This window comes from Semicossyphus pulcher, unplaced genomic scaffold, assembly GCF_022749685.1.
Source record: "Semicossyphus pulcher isolate SPU_LCO1_2020_fin unplaced genomic scaffold, fSemPul1.0.p SCAF_22, whole genome shotgun sequence".
Lineage (NCBI taxonomy): Eukaryota > Metazoa > Chordata > Actinopteri > Labriformes > Labridae > Semicossyphus > Semicossyphus pulcher.
This window is the reverse complement of record NW_027211696.1, coordinates 19,970,291-19,988,493: the sequence shown is the minus strand read 5'-3', so window position 1 is coordinate 19,988,493 and position 18,203 is coordinate 19,970,291. Positions and strand designations below refer to the sequence as shown.

At 42.2% G+C, this 18,203-nt stretch overlaps 4 protein-coding genes across 9 annotated transcripts in view; 2 read left to right on the top strand and 2 right to left on the bottom strand.

The window, feature by feature from the left end:
* The window catches only part of LOC138601846 (calcium/calmodulin-dependent protein kinase type II subunit beta), a 55,323-nt gene extending 47,827 nt beyond the window's left edge, over positions 1–7,496 (bottom strand). For all 6 annotated transcript variants that reach the window (XM_069673104.1, XM_069673107.1, XM_069673103.1 and 3 more), the window contains exons 1-2: positions 7,328–7,496; positions 2,060–2,154 (exon numbers count right to left, since the gene is read on the bottom strand). In XM_069673104.1, coding sequence (XP_069529205.1) covers positions 2,060–2,154; positions 7,328–7,389 — 157 coding nt within the window. In that variant the 5' untranslated portion in view covers positions 7,390–7,496. The remainder of the gene's footprint in view (positions 1–2,059; positions 2,155–7,327) is intronic.
* The window catches only part of pargl (poly (ADP-ribose) glycohydrolase, like), a 119,667-nt gene that overhangs the window by 79,677 nt on the left and 21,787 nt on the right, over positions 1–18,203 (top strand). The window lies entirely within an intron of this gene.
* On the bottom strand, positions 10,082–15,247 carry nudcd3 (NudC domain containing 3). The gene is made up of 6 exons (XM_069673396.1): positions 14,909–15,247; positions 14,030–14,343; positions 13,691–13,823; positions 13,461–13,604; positions 13,181–13,369; positions 10,082–11,762 (listed from the first exon to the last, which is right to left on the bottom strand). Exons 1-6 carry the CDS (start codon positions 15,104–15,106, stop codon positions 11,652–11,654), a joined length of 1,089 nt encoding a protein of 362 aa, XP_069529497.1. The 5' UTR covers positions 15,107–15,247; the 3' UTR covers positions 10,082–11,651.
* mrps24 (mitochondrial ribosomal protein S24) lies at positions 15,704–18,042 on the top strand. The gene is made up of 4 exons (XM_069673786.1): positions 15,704–15,755; positions 16,736–16,813; positions 17,161–17,272; positions 17,592–18,042. The coding sequence occupies exons 1-4, from the start codon at positions 15,714–15,716 to the stop codon at positions 17,873–17,875; spliced, it is 516 nt and encodes a 171-aa protein (XP_069529887.1). The 5' UTR covers positions 15,704–15,713; the 3' UTR covers positions 17,876–18,042.

Below are 18,203 nucleotides of genomic sequence, written 5' to 3'. Positions count from 1 at the left end.
TAACAGAGACAAAGAGACCGATCTTACATCCTGTTCAGAGTGACCCACGCTGCATCTTAAGTGTCAGTGCTAGCTTCTGATTGATGCAGTCCTTTTTATGTTTGTATAAGTAAAACGATACGACTTAAATTCCTTTTGTAGCACGATCAACATTATGGGCCCTTTTTAAACCATGTAAAGTGCATGGTCTTAAGTGCATGGCGCAAGTTCATTTAGGGTGTGTCCAACCCCCCTTTGCTAACAAATGTTATGGGTGCAAAGTAAGGCGCAAGGAACAAAGGAAGCAAGTATTTAAGTCTTTTGATTATTTTGAGGTGTGTTTTGGGCGCAACATGAATCACACCAATCACAGTGTTCCCTTCCTTTCCCTTTAAAAGCCTGGTACAGCTGCAGGCACGATGGTGCATATTTCTATCTCAAAAATGCGCCATTTAAATAGCAGAAAAAAACTGCACCGTTGACTCTAAACCAGGTTGTCTTTGGTTATTGTGGCAATCGCTTTCTTCTGCCTCAATATAGGCGTGTGCCACCAATGCACCTGACAACACCTCATTTTAAGACCAACACAACCATTGGAGTACTGATAGGCGCAAATATATTTCTACTTATAGAAGTAGAACGGTCAAAACGACAACTGCACTAATCAGAAATGATGACACTTGCGATGCGCTGTGCGTCACTTTGCACAGGTTGTAAGATCTGTCTATGTGTCATAATGCGCCCTTTCAATAGCAAAAGGGTGGTTGCACAAGCTCTAAATGAAGTTGCGCCACACCATGCACTTCAGACTATCTGCTATAGATCGTTTTAATTCCTTGTATGAGAGACACCAAGTCAAATTCCTTGTAGGTGTAAACCGACTTCGTAATAAACCCCAAATCCGATTCTAATTCTGACTTGCGCTCATGAGTGCGTCCATGAGTGTCTCAGGTGTTTTCAGGTGCATTGGTGGCACATTGCTATATTGAGGCACAAATAAACATTTGCAACATTAACCAACAAAAACTTGATTTAAAGGTGTTAGCGCAGTATTTTGCTGCTATTTAAATGGTGCATTATAGAGAAAAAAAAATTGCACCATCATTCCTGCAGGTGCACCTGGCTTCTTTAAGGTAATGGAAGATGACACATAACAGACAGAGACAAAGGGCACGGTCTTACATCCTGTGCAAAGCAACACACGGAGCATTACATATACTACACATACTTTGCTAGTTTCTGACTCTTGCAGTGTTCGTTTAAGATACTCGCACCTATCTGATTGCCCATTGGTGTGTTGGTCTTAAAATGACGTGTTTACAGGTGCATTGGTGGCGCATTGCTATATTGAGGCATAAGAAAGCGATTGAAACATTAACCAACAAAAAAACAGGTTTAAAGTGAATGGTGCAGTTGTTGCTGTAATTTAAATGGTGGATTATTGAGAAGAAAATTGCACCATCATTCCTGCAGGCACACCTGGCTTCTTTGAGGTAATGGAAGGTGACTCTGTGATTGGTTTGATTCATATTACACCAAAAACACAACACCTAAAATAATGAGGAGACTTAATACTTCGCTCCCTGCACTTTACTTTGCACCCAAAAAATTAATTGTCTAAAAAATTGGACACTCCCTCAATCAACTTGCACCATAAACTTAAGACAACGCCGGATAGATCACTTAAAAAGAGCCAATAACATCCACACGCTACAATAAGCACTTTAAAAAAGTAGAGTTACAAACTAAACAATCCTCCTGTTAGAAAATGTCGTCCTTGTAACAATTTATTCAGGAGAAAATGTAGATTTTTGTCGTCCTTTTTGAAGCTGTGGATCCGACAGTAACCATCATCTGCCTCTCTCACAGGAACAGACGTGGAGGCTTCACACGCTGGAATCAAACACCCGCTAAAATATGCTAATGTGGGCTTTCAGATCTGGGACATACACACATGCACATGATGATGAAAAACCCTGTGATGCCTCTGCTGCTTCGTATTCTTACGAGCCGCTGGAAACAAACACAATACAGCCATGTTATTAAAGTCTTTCTTATTAAAGTTACTTGTTTCTCTCACCTCTGGCCGAGAGCTTTTTGGTGTTGATGATTTTGGCGGCGTACTCTTGGCCTGTGCAGAGTTTGACACAGCGGCGCACCACTGAAAAGGCCCCCCTGGGAAACAAAGACAGGAGACAGGAGGAGGAGACGGGTCAGCTGCCATCTAAGCTTTGTCAGCATCAAAGGGGCATCAGAGTGACCTCACAGATGTCCTGGACTCCTCTCTGCTTTCAAAACCAACCTGATCTGAATGCCTGATGAACATGGACCACATTGCAGGCAGAAGTAGACAACCTGCCGTTACATCCTACTAACATCGTAAATCGTAAATTTTGCAAATAACTTTTTATACAATAAATATGAAGGTTATTACCTACAAAACACTGACATTTTCACACATTTTTCCTCCAGTTTTTAACTGTACACAGTGAAAGAAGTAAACACAGCCACTTTTAGGTCACACATTGCTTTGTGGACTACCAATTTGAAGACTAGAGACTTGGCCTGTGATTCGGCTCTCTCCATCTTTTTTTTTTTTAGAGCTAAAAGTGACTTTATTTGGACGAGAATTTAATTCAGTGACTGTTATAGCTGGCTGGACACCTCGCAGACACCTCGCAGCACCCAGCTGTCACTAAAAGTGGCCACTCCTTTTATCATGTTTATGCCTTCATGCAATTTAATCAGGGAAGCTAAATAAAAATGAATCTGCCAAACTGTTTTTTGCTAAAAAGGCTGAAACTTTACCAGGATGTATATATGATTATTTCTGCTGTAAAGATATTTAAATATGGGGCTGTACGGGGACTGACTCTCTTTTGAAGACAGCCTCACGTGGACACTTGAGGAACTGTAGTTTTCTAGCCCCTAGCGTTGGCGTTTGCACTGAGCTAATTAACTTGCCAGCTGACAATAAGCAAGCTAGGTTCTGGTTTAACCCATATCAGGTAACTCTTTAAAAAATGAAATGAACAATCCTGAGGTTTTGGTGTCTGAGTTAGCTTCATTTAAGTTGAGATAAAACGGTTTCAACAGACGGCTACACCACTAGTCTTCTTATATTTTTGCCATTATGAGCCACTCCAAAAATAAACAGAGAAACAGCCCAAAAATCTATATAATTTTAAATAAATCTCTTTAACTGTTGAATCAACATATTTCAACCACAATTGATACGATAGCACGGCAACTATGGAACGCTAAAGACAGAGAATTTTGCACACTGGTCGATGGCTTACTCTTCCTCGCTTGTTCTATTTTTCCCGCTCAAAATTCCCCTTTAAGATAAGATACTCCTTTATTTGTCCCACAATGGGAACATTTACAACAGTTTCACATTGTTTGGATTTTCAGTAAATGAATGAACTGAGTAAGTCCTGTGCTAGCTACTGATCTTAGCTAACGTTAGCCTACTATTGTTAGCTACTAATTTGAAACCAAGCAAGGGCAAACAAACCAAACTCCAGCAGACAGAATCAATGAGACTTTAACCAGCTTGAATAGTGTTTCCTTGAAATTCAATTAAGTGTTATAACAGCTCAACTTTCACATGAACAAGCTAGCTTGACAGCGCCGTTAGCACACATGTTAGCCTAGCTGTCTTTCCACTTGTTGCTGGATGCTGCTGTTTTCTTTTGAACTATCGAGACGGTAAAGGATGTTCCCCCCAGAAGCAACATTAATCTGTTAGAGTGGATGTTTCTATTATTGTTTCTCAGTCTTTGAAACTGGGGAAAGAAAGGCAGAGTACCACACTCTGCTAATTGCAGACTTTTCTTGCAGGCACAGCAGGTCGCATTTCCTGTGTCGGAAATTGTTGCTTTTATTTAAAAGTGCTTCTGTTGACCTGAACTTGAAAATTAGAGAGAAAATTGCTGCATTCAGTGATTATCAGGTACTTGGCATTTCTCTGACCTTTTTTAAAAGAGTGAATTACACAAAAACATCTGAATGAAGGTAACCAGTTCTGACGCAGGTGGGAAGAAGCTGTGCCTGGAAACTGGAAACGACTGTCAGGTACTTTATTTAATCCATTTCAAAGATGGACCAATGCTTATAGCCACCACCGCTTAAATAAAGTATTACAGTGTTATTCGTCTTTATCTCCTTTTCTCCATGACATGAATTATTCCAGCGCTGCAAATGGCACCAATTAGAGGAAAGAAAAGCAGCGTTTCAGGGATAAGTACTCTTTAAGTGTGTGCGCTGGAGTTTTTGGGGCCACAGTTGCTCATCAAACCCAACAGAGACAAACAGAAATAACCACCTCTGTCATTTCTCGGAGCTAATTTTATCTCACCTCAGCATTGTTACGCAATGAAACACTCACACTCCCCTCTGAGCCCCTGCCTCTCTCATGAGCACTCCAACATGCATACATTAGGAGGAGGCACAGTGAGTAAGCATGACACTCGCTGACACTCCTGCGGGGCGGTGGGAAAGAAGCCGAGGCTCGACACGGCAGGTTATCTGCAGGGCAGGTGGGAGTCAGGGGGCCTGCAGCAGGCATTTGTTAAACACAGAGAGCAACAGACCTCTAACCTCACCTTTTAAATCTCCGTACATTGCCAAAGAATCAAACAGCATCAAATGATCTCCATGAAAACTCGTGACACAGGACTATCGTTGGAAGCTTACAAGTAGGTTAACGTCTCACCTGAATGTTGGCATCTTTTAAATGATTTAACTGTCAATCCTTGAGTATAAAATATGTATTATAATATGAATATTTTAAGACACTTGTGGTTCTTCTTGCCTAAAGTTTTTTAAAGCGAAAGTTTATTTAATATAGCATCCACCAGGATTCAAGCTTGATCAGCAGATCAGTGTCGACGTTGTTGATGTTGATGACTTTTGTTGCTCAGACCAACTCAATAAGAGATTTATATTGGATAAAATCGGTCAATAAATCGATTAGTTAAAGGAAGAAAGAGAAATAGCAGCAGCAAACATCAGACAGACAGTTAGAGACGAGCTGGTGGAGCAGTTTGCAGTTAAAAGGGACGGATGTTTCTGGATAAAAGAGGCGGAGGAGACCAAAACAAAGCTTAAAGATATCGTGGAAATTAATTCTGAATGCTGTGAGTGACATAATAATTTAAAGAAGGGTTATTAAAATGTTCGTATAAGGAAGTTAAAATGCATCCTCTAATTAACAGACATTTCTTTAACAATGTACTTCATAAGTAGATGGGAAAAGTATTTTTGGGCAAGTTGGCCTCACGTGACCAAAAGTTGTAATTATTCTGTTTCAAAGCCAAGAGCATTTTCTTGCTTGCTTCAAAATAAGACGCTGTAGGTCCCCTTTAGCGCCATTTCTGTCTGAAACTTTGCTTGTGCGTAGGTTTGCTACATAATGGAATAATGTAGGCCTACATACTACATACTTTAGTTAGGTCAAATGGTTTATTGGTACCATATGAAAGTTGTGAAACTAACCTGAGTTTGACGTGTCCCTGGAAAAACAACAAACGGGTTGGCTAGCTGCTTTTCTCGCTCAGCTCAGAACGCTGAACTCCCGCTTAAAAGTAGCTTTATAAGAATAACTCCCTCTTCCCTCCCCCGGAACTACTTCTCAGCTAATGACCCACTAAGGTGGACACGCCCCTCAATAAACAACAGCAAACATAACCAGGAACTTACCCCAGTGTTACAGCATAACGATCACGTTAGTTATTGTTGCACGTTTAAAGGTCATTAAACGTGAAAGTCTGATTAAAAGTTGTTTATTCATTATCGCTAACTTAAATGTGGAGCCTGGCACATGCAGGACTGATGCTAAAGGCATACCTAGATAGTCATTATTCGAAGCTTTAGGCCATTGATCGAGCTTTCAGATTTGACAAGTTGGGAGGGCAGTCATGCTGCAACGGCCCAAACGGTTTTCATTAGAAGAAACAGGCTGCAAATTTGAACTCCGGCTGTCTGAGCTCCTGTGCAAGAGCTGGACACCAGGCAGAGTCAGGTGTTAGTACCGCTAGCTGCATGGCTAACTTAGATCCGTAGCGAACAGAAGCTACACTTAGCTCTTGCTCTTGGCTGTTACACCGAGCGCCCCCTACAGGCCTGGAGCGCTTCCGGTGTGATGACTGGATTTGCAGCGTTTTGCTGTTTCCTGGGTTTCATCGTTTCTGTATTTGCAGCACGTTTGATGTTGTTTCATTTGTTTTAGACTTTCGCAGCGTTTCTGAATTTGCAGCACGTTTCTTCTAATGGAAACCATTTGGGCCGTTGCAACGCGACCACATTAAGCCAACGCAGTCAAGAAAAAGTCTGGACACGCCCCTGTCAAACCAGGAAGTGCTAGACATCAGGTGTAACCAAAGCCCCGCCTCCCCACACTTGACTTTCACATTATTCTCCAACATCTGCTTCACATAATAAATCAACGCACATCCAGAAGGCAACAACAGCAAAGCAGCAATAAGTGTGTGTGTGTTATCAGTGAGGGCAGCTGCTTCTCTATTGTCTTTAACTTATCACATCCCACACACACACAGGAGATCCCAGCCTTCACAAAACACTCGAATCAGTCTGTAAGACGAAAATATCAGCACTTGAACTGAAACCATCCTCAGCTCTGAACTTGCTTTTTATTTTTTCTGCTCTGGTGCTGTGGAATAAATGTTCCTGTGAGGCAGAGAGAGATCCTCTCTTCCCACGCACAACCTGACAGAGACACGGAGTCCACTTTGCATCTACCCACTGTGGCACCCGTAGCCTCTTCAGTCTCAATTTGTCTGCTGCCTTTTAGGAGCCACACATCTCCAATCTTTGTACTTGTTCTTCCTTTTTTCCACAAAAAGACACACCTCATTAGATTAGCAGTAGATCAAGGGCAGCAGCAGCATTATTCCCCGACTTCTCTCTAAGCTGAGTGCCACTGTGATTAAAGCCAGCTGATGATGAGGGAGCTTAATTCCGACACATCAGCTTTTCCCCCACATTAGGGCCTGTTTGTCCCTAATTAGCCCTGGGGCAAAGAAGGGGGGTTGAGGGATGCCCAGAAGTGCTCCTGGGCTCATGCGGCTCCATCTTCATGCAGAATCCAGCCACTATAAGAAGCCTCCTGCTTTTAAATAAGTCTCATATTGCAGGAAGACAAAGAAAAGCGTTGAAACATCAGCGTAGTTTAAGATTTAGAGCAGCTAATTTCAGAAGCAGAACCAGCGTGCGTTTTGTTTTGAAAGGATGGAGCTGCATCCATCACCGCAGATGTGCAGACCTCCATCCCTCCCTCATCATGCTCCGTGTAAGGTTTAGAAATGTAAATGTAACAGCAGCTTACTTGCCAAGCTCCTCGTACAGCTGGTACTCATCTGTAAAACGCGTACAAGTAGTCGTAGCCATGATGTTTCCTCCTCGGACGGGTGCGGGAGTCCGGAATGCTTCGGTGCGTCGCTGCAGGACCTCTCCGGCTTCAGTCTCCGCCCACCGCGCTCAGACCTCCGGACGGTTTCAGCTGCAGCCCAGCGCACAAACACTTTACGCACACACACAATGGCACTGGAGTGCACGCACACGCACGCACGGTCCCGGCTCGGATGGTTTCTGCCAGGCGAGGAGGACGGACTCTTTAAATACCACACAAAATGGTAATGTGAGCTCACCACATGACGTGATCCCCCTCCCGATGTGGAAAAAGGGGGAAGAAATAAAGAAAAATCAGAGCGCTGATTGAAGAGTGCAGACTTTGATTGCACTTTATTATAAATCATATATTGAAGAGCCGCTGCAGCCGATAATGAAATTACTGCACTGCCCCTGTCGGAATCTATTTAAAGGCTTTGTGAGTGATTCAAAAACTTAATGCATTCCTTCTCAGTGCACTTCACTGATTGCATCCGACTTTTTTTGGCTTTCTGCTGCATTTTGATGTGGCCCTTGATAAACAAAAGAAAAAATCAACACTAAAGTTTGATGCAAGCATGGCCGGATCGACCTGTCAGGGGGGCAAGGGCAAAACCTTTACACGGGCCCCACTGACCCTCCCTTTGTGTTTGTCATGTTGAAAAGGCTACAGAGCAGCCTCCTCATACGCCCCGAGACAAACACAACTTTATTTAAAACATTGACAATGTGAGCCCAAATAAACAAGATGAATTTAAGCTCGGGTAGGCAGCTTAAAAAAACTGAAACTATATTTTGGTAATATCCAACAGAAAAACCAAAGCTATTCTGCTAAACCACGACTATCCTCTGCCTCACTACAGCACAGTTCTCTCCCGTTCTCGTGCAGTGGCAGACGCTCTGTCCCGGCCCCCCTTTGGTGTTTAATGCTCATCATTTTTTAAGCGTCTCTTAAAAGGTACATCTGGTTATGGGTTTAACTATGTACCCTTGTTATATTCATTAAATTACATACGTAGGTTGTTCTATATACATGATGTAAACAACAGAAGCAGGAAGCAGAAGCGGGAAAATCCTGCTTTTTTTGATCAATCAGACTTTAGAGCTCTTTATATGTTAGCTGTGTCTCAATCCAGGGATGCATCCTGCCCTGACCCTTGCGTCACAAAACGCAGCTCCTGTCGTCTAGTCACAGGTAGCTAGCAGGCTAACTAGCTATCATTTTAACGTCACGTAACTTAACCTGTTATTTTAAAGATCATTTGTTTTAAGGCCTCTTTTGTTCCTTTAACATTTGTATCTCCAGCGACTCGATTGAGTTGAAACCGAAAGCTTTTACATTTAAAGTGTATTCCTTGGCCGAGTCCGCCATCCTGTTTGAATTTGCCCGCAATGAATTTCGGGATACGTTGGGCCACGAATCATGCACCTGACGGACCCCTCGTGGCCGAGGAAAATGGGACGCATTTCTCGGCTGCATCTTCGACACGCCGCTGTGACGCAACCGGCCTTCAAATACATCCTTTTAAGGACGCAGCCCCCGGATTGGGACACAGCTAGAGCGGCAAAACGTCCTGCAACATGGCTGCCTTCAGGAGGGGAAACAACGAAAACGTGAGTAACACTTCTGCTTGAATTAAGGGCAGTTTGGCTCGACAGAGGTCAGTACGGTTTACCAAAGACGCAGCGGTCTGCGGACATGTGGCAAGAGATCAGGTTTCAGGAGCACAAAGCGAAGGCTGAAAGCCTCGACACTTGGTCGTACTTCAAGACGGGGTTTGTTGTCTGGTAGTCTGGGAAGCGATAGCTCCGACATCTTGTTGAATCTGTACAGTCGATCACACAACAGCTGTTTCCCATGTTAAAAGTATTTTTGGTTTTTTTTGGCGGCATTCAGGCTGAACGCCCCTCCCCCTTTTCTCCTGTAATGATGACTACGTCCACTAGAGGTCAGCACCCAAAAGCAGACAGAAATGTGAGTCGTAAAAATCTCATTTAAGGCTGTTTTTGTTTTTTGGCACAGTCTGAAATTTCACCAAGCGATCATCAAAGTTAAACTTTATCTGTGAAGGTAAACTTTACATCCTGATTATATTATTACTCTGAATCAAGGCAAAGGCAGTGGAGTAAACGGGACAATGATTACCCGACTTTTAATCAAGTAAATCTGTATACTTCTGGCACCACTTCTTATAATTACTAACATTCAGTTTTAAATGTCGCCTCTCGTCTCCAGCTGAAGAGGCTTTCATTAAACTGCTCGGAGTCGTTCTGCACTCCGTCGTTCCATCCTCCTTTTCCTCTCATCTCTCCAGTGCACCATCATCTCATTCTTTCCGTTTGAAGAGAAGAAGATGGATTAATGACTTTAATAATGACTGTGGAACAAGAAGCATTGTGGCACCATCTTTGAACAAATGGATTCATGAATGGAAGCAGAAGAAGATAAGTGGAGACGAGACGGAGCGACAGCTTTGTTTTAGTTTCAAACGAGTGGAGACAGGAAGACACATTCTCCCTCTTCTCTGGCTGAGACTAATGTGCTTATTAGGACTAATTTATGTATTAATGAAGTGAGTGATCAGAGTCCATGACCGGGGAAATAAAAGATAAGAAGGAGAGCAAAGTGCTGCAGTCAGAAGACATGAGGAGTAACAGTTAGATGCTTCACCATTTTTAATTTACATAATTAAGAAGGAGTTCAATTAACTGTTTTCTTAGTCGTTCATAAATTATTTTTGGTGCTTTTTTCCACTTGTAAGAGCCACGTTTGGGTTTTCAGCAGTGGGAAAGAACGAATACTCCTGCATTCAAAACCTTACTGACAGTATCGATCGGCAAACTGTACCTAATACATTTATTCATATTTATATGTCTGGTATAAACGTCCAGTCAGCAGCCTGAGGAGCGCCCGTTCATCTGTCTGTGCTGAGTCTCAGTCTCACTGTAAACAGGAAGTTACACAGAGGCTGCACTCTGGCTTCCTGCAGCGGGATGAAGCCCAAACAGAAACATTTTCTTGTGATCGACTTTAATTAACGGCTCTTCAGTTTGCTGAAAGAACAACATCATGATGCAGATTAGGAACAACATGAAGCTTTGTCAGGTCTGTCCTCAGGAGGAGAAGAACACTACTGTAACATGAGACAGAAGGCTCCGCCTTAAGGGCAGTTTGGCTCGACAGACGGAAGCCATCATTTATGATGCATTTGAGGAAGTCGGGAAATCTAAACGCTGAACGGCTTTCATGACACAGCGTCGAGCAGATTTGTCTCGAGTTCAGTTTTTTGATCTGGAACAGATTGTTGCTGAAACTTGCTGCAGATTCAAAAGAATATGTTTGCATTAAGTTCTGTGCACCAAAACACAAATAATAAAAGTGTTGAATGAATTTCCCTCCGAACATCTTTGTTTTTAATGTTTAAAATAACACGTACATCGATGGCACCTGTAACAGTCGTGAGATTGTTTGGTTTTCTTCCTTGTAATATCAATATTTGATGTTTGATATCCTGATATATTCTCATAATAACAGAGAAATAAATAAAAGACGTGAGCAGAAGTTCCTGGAGGTCTATGTTTAAAGGAGAAGACTGAATTGGTGACAGATGAAGAAAGTTTGTTAATAAGTAACTGATTCAAAACGTGTTTCCAGCTACGTGTCTACACGAGCGGAAACACCAAAACTCTTAATAAAACGTCTCTATATCGCTACATTCTTGTAGGACATGGACACTGGAGTCAAAGATGGCGCCTTCTCAGTTCAGAGAAGATTTCTCGATAATTGCAGAAGCCAAACAAGCTGCGTATCAGGATGAACGCACACATTTGTACAAATGCAGGAAACACAAACACATCAATCTGCATTTTGTTCGGATGATTTTCTGAAAGTTGGGATAAACTTTGTGCTACATTTAGCCGGCCGCAGAGAGGTGACTACATGCTCGACAGTTAGGAGGTTTTGTATGAGAATAAAAATGTAAAATAATACCAGAGCCACTCAGCGGGGTGGTCACATGTAGGCACTGTAGAGTTTTAAATAAAGAGCAGAATCGTCACCAAAGCACACGTATTTATCACATTTCATTCTGCCAAAACATCAAAGAAATGTTTGATATCATGACACGTCCTCGTCAGAACTCCTGCTTCACACCAACATAACTCTGCTGACAGTAAAGACAAACCTCCAGCAGGAAACTGTCGACTCTACTACGAGCACTTCCTGTAAATAAACTTTGTTTCAGTTCATGTTTGGCTCAGTCTCAGAACTGCACGGCGCTGGGCGGGATGTCGAACATGGTGGGGTCGAACTGCTGCCCTCTGAACGGCGAGCCCTCGGCGTCCCAGCCCTTCTTCAGCATGTCGTGCACTTTCTGCGGAGGGAAACAAAGTGGTCATTAATATGCTGATGAAGACCACAGTGCCATCTAGAGGGGAGTTAAATGATAGAACATGAAAACACTGATTTAGACATGAGACCGATGATTCCTTATTTGTGATGTAATGATGTGAAACCATAAAATTGTTTTAGTGGATTCACTCTGAGCGGAGCGAGCGAGAGGCTCTCTCACTCTCATGATCATTAATTCAGGTTTCAACTCAGAATACTGGAGAGTTTTAAATCAGCCATCTACGCAGCATGAGAGAGAACCAAGACCACTTCTCCTCCGTCATTATGTCAGAACTTACAGCTGTGACAAGTATCCCAAAAGCCTCCTGGCCTGTTCCCTAAATGTCTAACCGGGGTAGAGGATCAGAGTAAGTTTCTCATCATGTATGTGCGGCAGAACCAGGTTTCTAATCAGATTTCAAAAGGAGACATGAGCGAGCGTAGCAAAGGCCTGCAGAGAGGCACAGTGACAGCTGAGCAGCTGCACGAGAGGAGAGAACATTACACAGAGCAATTTGTGCTTGTACAACAAAACTCAAACTGAAGCTTAACAGATGTGTCAAATGTGAGAGGCCACACATGCCGACAGATAATCACAGATTGAACAGTTTAGTTCCTGTAGTGTGGAAAGCATCGATATGACCCAAACAGCACCACACACTAACAGATTCATCCACCAACAACCAGAGTCCGACTCTCACAGCTGGAAATCTCACGCGGTTAAATGACACTTCAGAGTAAACAAACATGGCGGACGACGGGCAGGAAGAATTGGCGATGATGGCGACGTCTTTTTACTGATGATTCAGGAAGAAAAAAGAACAAACTTCACGTTTGCTTTGTCGCCATGGCTGCGGTTGTTGTGCTTCCTCCTTCAGTCAGCTTGCTTCCTGATTGGGTGATTGTTTGGTTCCATGTGACGATCCACAGAGAGCGTGCTTGGCTGTCCTCAGGGTCCCCCCCACCCCCACACAACAGGATATCAGATCGTAAATATTGAACATGTTTAGTATTTAAGGTTTGAAATTTGTGCGGCCACGACGTTCTTCTGAGCAGATCGGGGGAAGTAAAATCATCCCTCACACCACAGGAACATCTGAGAGATCATCTTTAGAACCATCAACACGTCAGGACTTTGCTTACTTTTGTCTAAAGGGGAGAATCTGGCCCAAAATCAGCCTGATTATCTTGCAGTGTGTACCCCACATAAAAAAGTAGCTATCCTAAACTGAACACCTTTGCCTGCTTGTCCTCCTCCTGGTCCAGTCCGACACAGAAAAAGCTGCATGTATTCATGGATTCATAGTAACCAGGTTACTACAGAACATGTGGTTCCTCTGAGTAAACGCACTGAATGTATTGCACTTCATGTTTCATGTTTCTGTTGAGTTGTCTCCTCACCATCTCGTGACTCTGCGGTTTGCCCTGCAGCTTCTGATGGTAGTCGAAGGTGAGTCTGTCGAGGACGGCGTGCTCCTCCTCATCGACTGTCGCCATCGAGCGCTCGCGGTTAATTTGGTTTATATCAATCTCCTTCTCTCCCTTCAGCACGGCGTTCCACCAAACCTCAGAGGTCTTACTGAGCGACAGCTGGAAGTCAAACACAGCGAGTTCAATTACAAGTTGTTGATTTAAAAGATATTCATATAGAGGAGATAGATGTGTGTGTGCGTGTACTTACGACCACGCAGCTTCCAGGCTCCAGACTCCACAGAGAGTTTTCAGTGTTGATCTTGTGAGTGAATTCTCCCTCCATTAGAATTTTCTCTTCAGCTCCCTCCCTAACACACACCTTCATGCTGCTGGTCTGCAGACTGACGCTGACCTGAGGACAGCCAGAGGGACACAACGAGCATGTGACACAGCGGGCATGAGAAAAGCGGTGTCCCTGGTATTTGAGCCTGTATTTACCTGTCTTCCTTTAACAACGTTTTTTGGCACAAACACTCGGACCTCCAGGTCGGTGTAGTCCTGAGACCAGCTGTAGTTTTCTCTCACCGCTCCGTTGTAACTGTCAGGGTTGGACTGATACGTCTCCTGACCACTGAAACGCAAGAGACACCAAAGATAAAATCGTTAATCATCCATGATACGTCAAATGCTCTGAGCTTCAATTCTAACCCTGCTGTGTCTCAAACATTCACAAGGCTGCCACACAAAGTCAAAATCAAGCAACTTCATTAAATTCTAATTGATTCACCAATAAAAAACGAGGATTTTTGATAAATAAAAACTCTGGAGGTCACTCACTCCTTTGCTGAGTCTGTGCCTGCTGCAGCTGCCTCGTCGCCCTGAGATAACTGGCCTGCACCGCTGCTGCTGCTGCTGTCGGGCTGAGCGCTGGCGGTCGCCTCTGAAGAGGCCGGAGCTGAAACACTCCCAGGATCCGGGATGGATTTCTCTGTCTGTGCCGCCTCTGTGCTCTGTTCCTCTGTCTCCTCGGCCGAGATCTCCAGCTCCTGGACTGCCGGAGGAGGGACACATCGACTCTCCTCTCTCCTCCGCAGCTCGCTCAGCTTTCTCTCTCTGTCGTGCTCTGCCACCTTCTCAAACACTTTAAACGTCTGCAGAGGAAAGAGGAGATCATGTCAGAACAAAGCATAGGTGTCACAAAATCACATACCTTCAATCAGAGAGCTTGAACTGAACTATATGCTGCTGCAGTCTTTGCATGAGTGAGCACAGTAAAAGAGTAACTGAACACACCATGGAAATCATAAGTGGTTTAACCTTAATCCTTAAAACTAGAGCCATGAAAATTTGTATATATATGCCTATCACATATGTATCCATATCTGATTATATATGGGTGGAAAAAATGTATACTGCTCTAAAATTGGCCTCAAAATCTCATATTAATATGGCTCAAAGAAAAACTTTTCAGCATGCTGTTAAGATACTCTTTAATAAAACTAAAATTACAGACATGGCAATAAACATTTCCAGCAACAGTCTCTATTTCTAGTTTTTAATTCATACAAGTATCTTCAAATAACGCATTATTTTCACAAAGACACGTTACAAAACTTAACACATGGGGGGGTCATGTAGGCCTCACAACAGAGACACTAAGTTTAGACTATTGACAATACAGATACAAAGACTTTTTAACATGCTGTCAAACTTCACCTTAAACACCATCTTCTCCGCCACACCAGGAGGGAAGCCCATGTTTTCGTTTGGACCCGACAGCTGGCGGAAAAAGTCCGTCTTACGGTACAAGAACCCAAAATAGATCTGAAGGAAGTCCTGAATGTTTCCAACGTGCTGGAGGATACCCAGCAGAGCGTTGTCGTACATCTCTGTCATCTCCAGCGGCGACGACATGGCGGCTTTAACGTCTATACGTTTTCACGAACGTCAAAAGTATCCCAAACGACAATTTATGTACCCAAATAAAGAGCCGTTGACGAGAAAATCAAGTTAATAAATAGGTGGGACTTGCTGGGTAATGTTTCTTAACGTCTGTGTTGCTCCTTCCAGAACAATAATAATACTTCCGGTACCATCGTTTCAAAATAAGTGCACACTCTCTACGAATACGAAGTTTTCACACAATTAAGGAAACAAATAAAGAAAAACGTAACATCAATGTACATTGTTGTGATATTATTAATTGTACTATGCAATTAATGATTATATTCAATTTATTGACCACTGTTCTGTTTCTAGATTGTGTATTTTTTCCTCTATCCGGTGTGTGCAGCTCAACGGTCGTCCTCTCGAAACAGATGCCTATCCGTCGAATAAATAGTTCCAGTGTACTCGGACAGTTTTCCACGAAATAAAAAATTGGCCGTTTTTTGGTATTGATTATACCTGATATTTTAATAATATATTGCAACTAAAAGTGATATATATTAAATCATATTATAGAAAACAGCGGCACCACTTTTAGCTGTGTACGATCCAAACATCCTAATACTCAAAAAACATGGCGGCGTCCTTGAGCAGCACAGGGAGCGTGAGGCTACTAGTAAGTAGAATAATATTTAAATGTTTAACGCGTTTCTATTAAATCACGTTGACATTGTACATATCACTCTGCTCTTTACAATTCAGCTGTACAATTGTAGAGCCTGTTTATTTAGAAGCTAACAGTTTAACACATTAATGCTAGCAATCATAGCTTCAGTGTCCCTCTGAGTTGCTCTTTCAAAGCAACGGCTAACAGATCAATATTTCTTTTTTGACTGCGTCACACATAATCAGTTTGTTCATCAGTTAATTATTTAACTGCTCTCAGAAAGAATAGTCCCTTTGACGCCTTTCTGTGGGTCATTTTGGATCACACGGATCTGTTTACTGTGCAGTCGATCACATTGCACAAATGACTACATGTGATGTATTAAAAGGTAGATTACCAGTTGGGGGAAAGCTGTCAAATGCTCTGTGGCACCACACTCTTATGGTGCAGGATACAGATCGAAAATGTGTGTTAATTCTGCTAAACCCTCTTCTAGACAGGTTCACAATCAAAATATAGGTTTAAGGTCCTTAGAATTGATGTACTTTCTGTTTTTTTCTAAATAAAAGTGTGTTTTATCAAAATACCACTTTGTAATTAATAAGTATTACAAAAGGGGTACAATATTAGCCCACAGCTCTTTTTCCGTGGGGCACTGTGGTAAATCAATCGGATTCAGGACATTAGAAATTTTACTCATATCAGAAATCATCAATTTCTAAAGGTTTTGTTGACTTTTTTGTAGTTAGCAAAGATTGAGACAACCATAAGCTTTGGAATGATCTCTGTATACCCACTCACAAGCCCGATAAACACTTTTAGAGATTAAATTTGTGCAAGAACTAACATGTCAACACAAGTTAATGTTAGTTTGATAATTAAAAAACAAGCACATTAAAATGCGTTGTTTAATGCCTTCTGTTCTCACAACCAGTGGTATTGATAATGTGTTTTTTTACTCTGATAATGTTCCTCTGTTTTCTCTGCAGAGTGCATTAGCCAGGTCCAGCTCATTGTGCAGCTCCTCTGGAAGCAGAGCCCTCCATGTCACTGCTGTGTGCTGCAAGGTAAACACCAGAGTTAACCATCAGATTTATGCTCTTTCAAATACTGTATCTAAGTTGGTGGAAGGATATGTTTTCTTTTTAATAACAGTACAGTACTAACAGTACAAAACAGGTTTTACCTGCTCAATCATTTTGTATTTGAATATAATGCATCTCCTGGTATAGATGGCGAAGCATGCAGAAGCTGTAGTTGAGATTTAAGTAGGGATGAATTCAGCACTGAGCGCTCTTGCTTTCAGATTACTGCCTACATAGACTAAATATCAAATCACTCCACCAGAGACCTCATAAAAAAGGGATTAAACTCTTTGTACTGAAATGTTGTCCTTTCCTCTTTTGTTCTCCAGACTCAAGCAGCTCGTGCCCGAGTGGGGAAAGGAGACAGACCTTTGACCTATGAGCAAGCACTTCCACCTCATCATATTGGCCACCGTAAAGGATGGCTGTCTCAGCATACCAGTGAGCATGACCTTGTTAACTTGACTACATTTTAAACGTGCACTTTTTACATAATTTAGACAACCAATCTAAGGTTTGTTTGTACGGGGATTATTTTGGTTTAAAGGCAAGTTCTGATATTATTTTTTAAAGTCTAAATAACAAATGGGTACAAAAAGTTTTGGAAATGTTCCAGTAGATTCTTCAGGTCAAACGAATACTTTAGACAATTAAATATGTAAAAAACAAGTACCAGAATTCCCCTGTAACGACTGTATTTTTTACCCACTAATAAATACGTATTCAATCTGTTTGACTCTGTCCTTTCTGTTCCTGTTAGGTAACCTCAAAGGAGAAGAGGGAGCAGCTGAACGCACCATAGAGGACGTGTTTTTGAGGCGTTTCATGTTCGGGACCTTCCACAGCTGCCTCGCCAACGAGATCGTGATCAAAAGGCGCGGAAACGTGCTCACAGTGTGCGCTCTAATGATACAGAAACTACCTCCACAGAAGTTTTACTTCTTGATCGGCTACTCAGAGGCTCTGCTGTCGCACTTCTACAAATGTCCCGTCAAGTTAGAGATTCAGACGTTGCAGGATAAAGCTGTGTACAAGTACCTCTGATGGGACTGTGTGTTGCTAACGCTACCTGTTTCTTGTAGTGATAATACACCAACATTTCTGTGACTTTGTTCTTATTTTCATTCCTGCTAATAATGATGCCATCTGATCAGTTTTAAAGGTTTTCAGCTTTTGTGAACAAACTGTCATAATTAAATAAAATAAAATTACGTTTGTCATTTAAGTATCGTGCCAGAAATTATTTAATAAACACAGCTAACAAGTTCCAGTTAACTATGATTCAGACTCAGTTATTTACATTTAAAAATATCATCCCGTTTTCTTCAAAGTTTGAAAGACAAGGAGTTTAAGTTTGTGTAATTGTTATTTA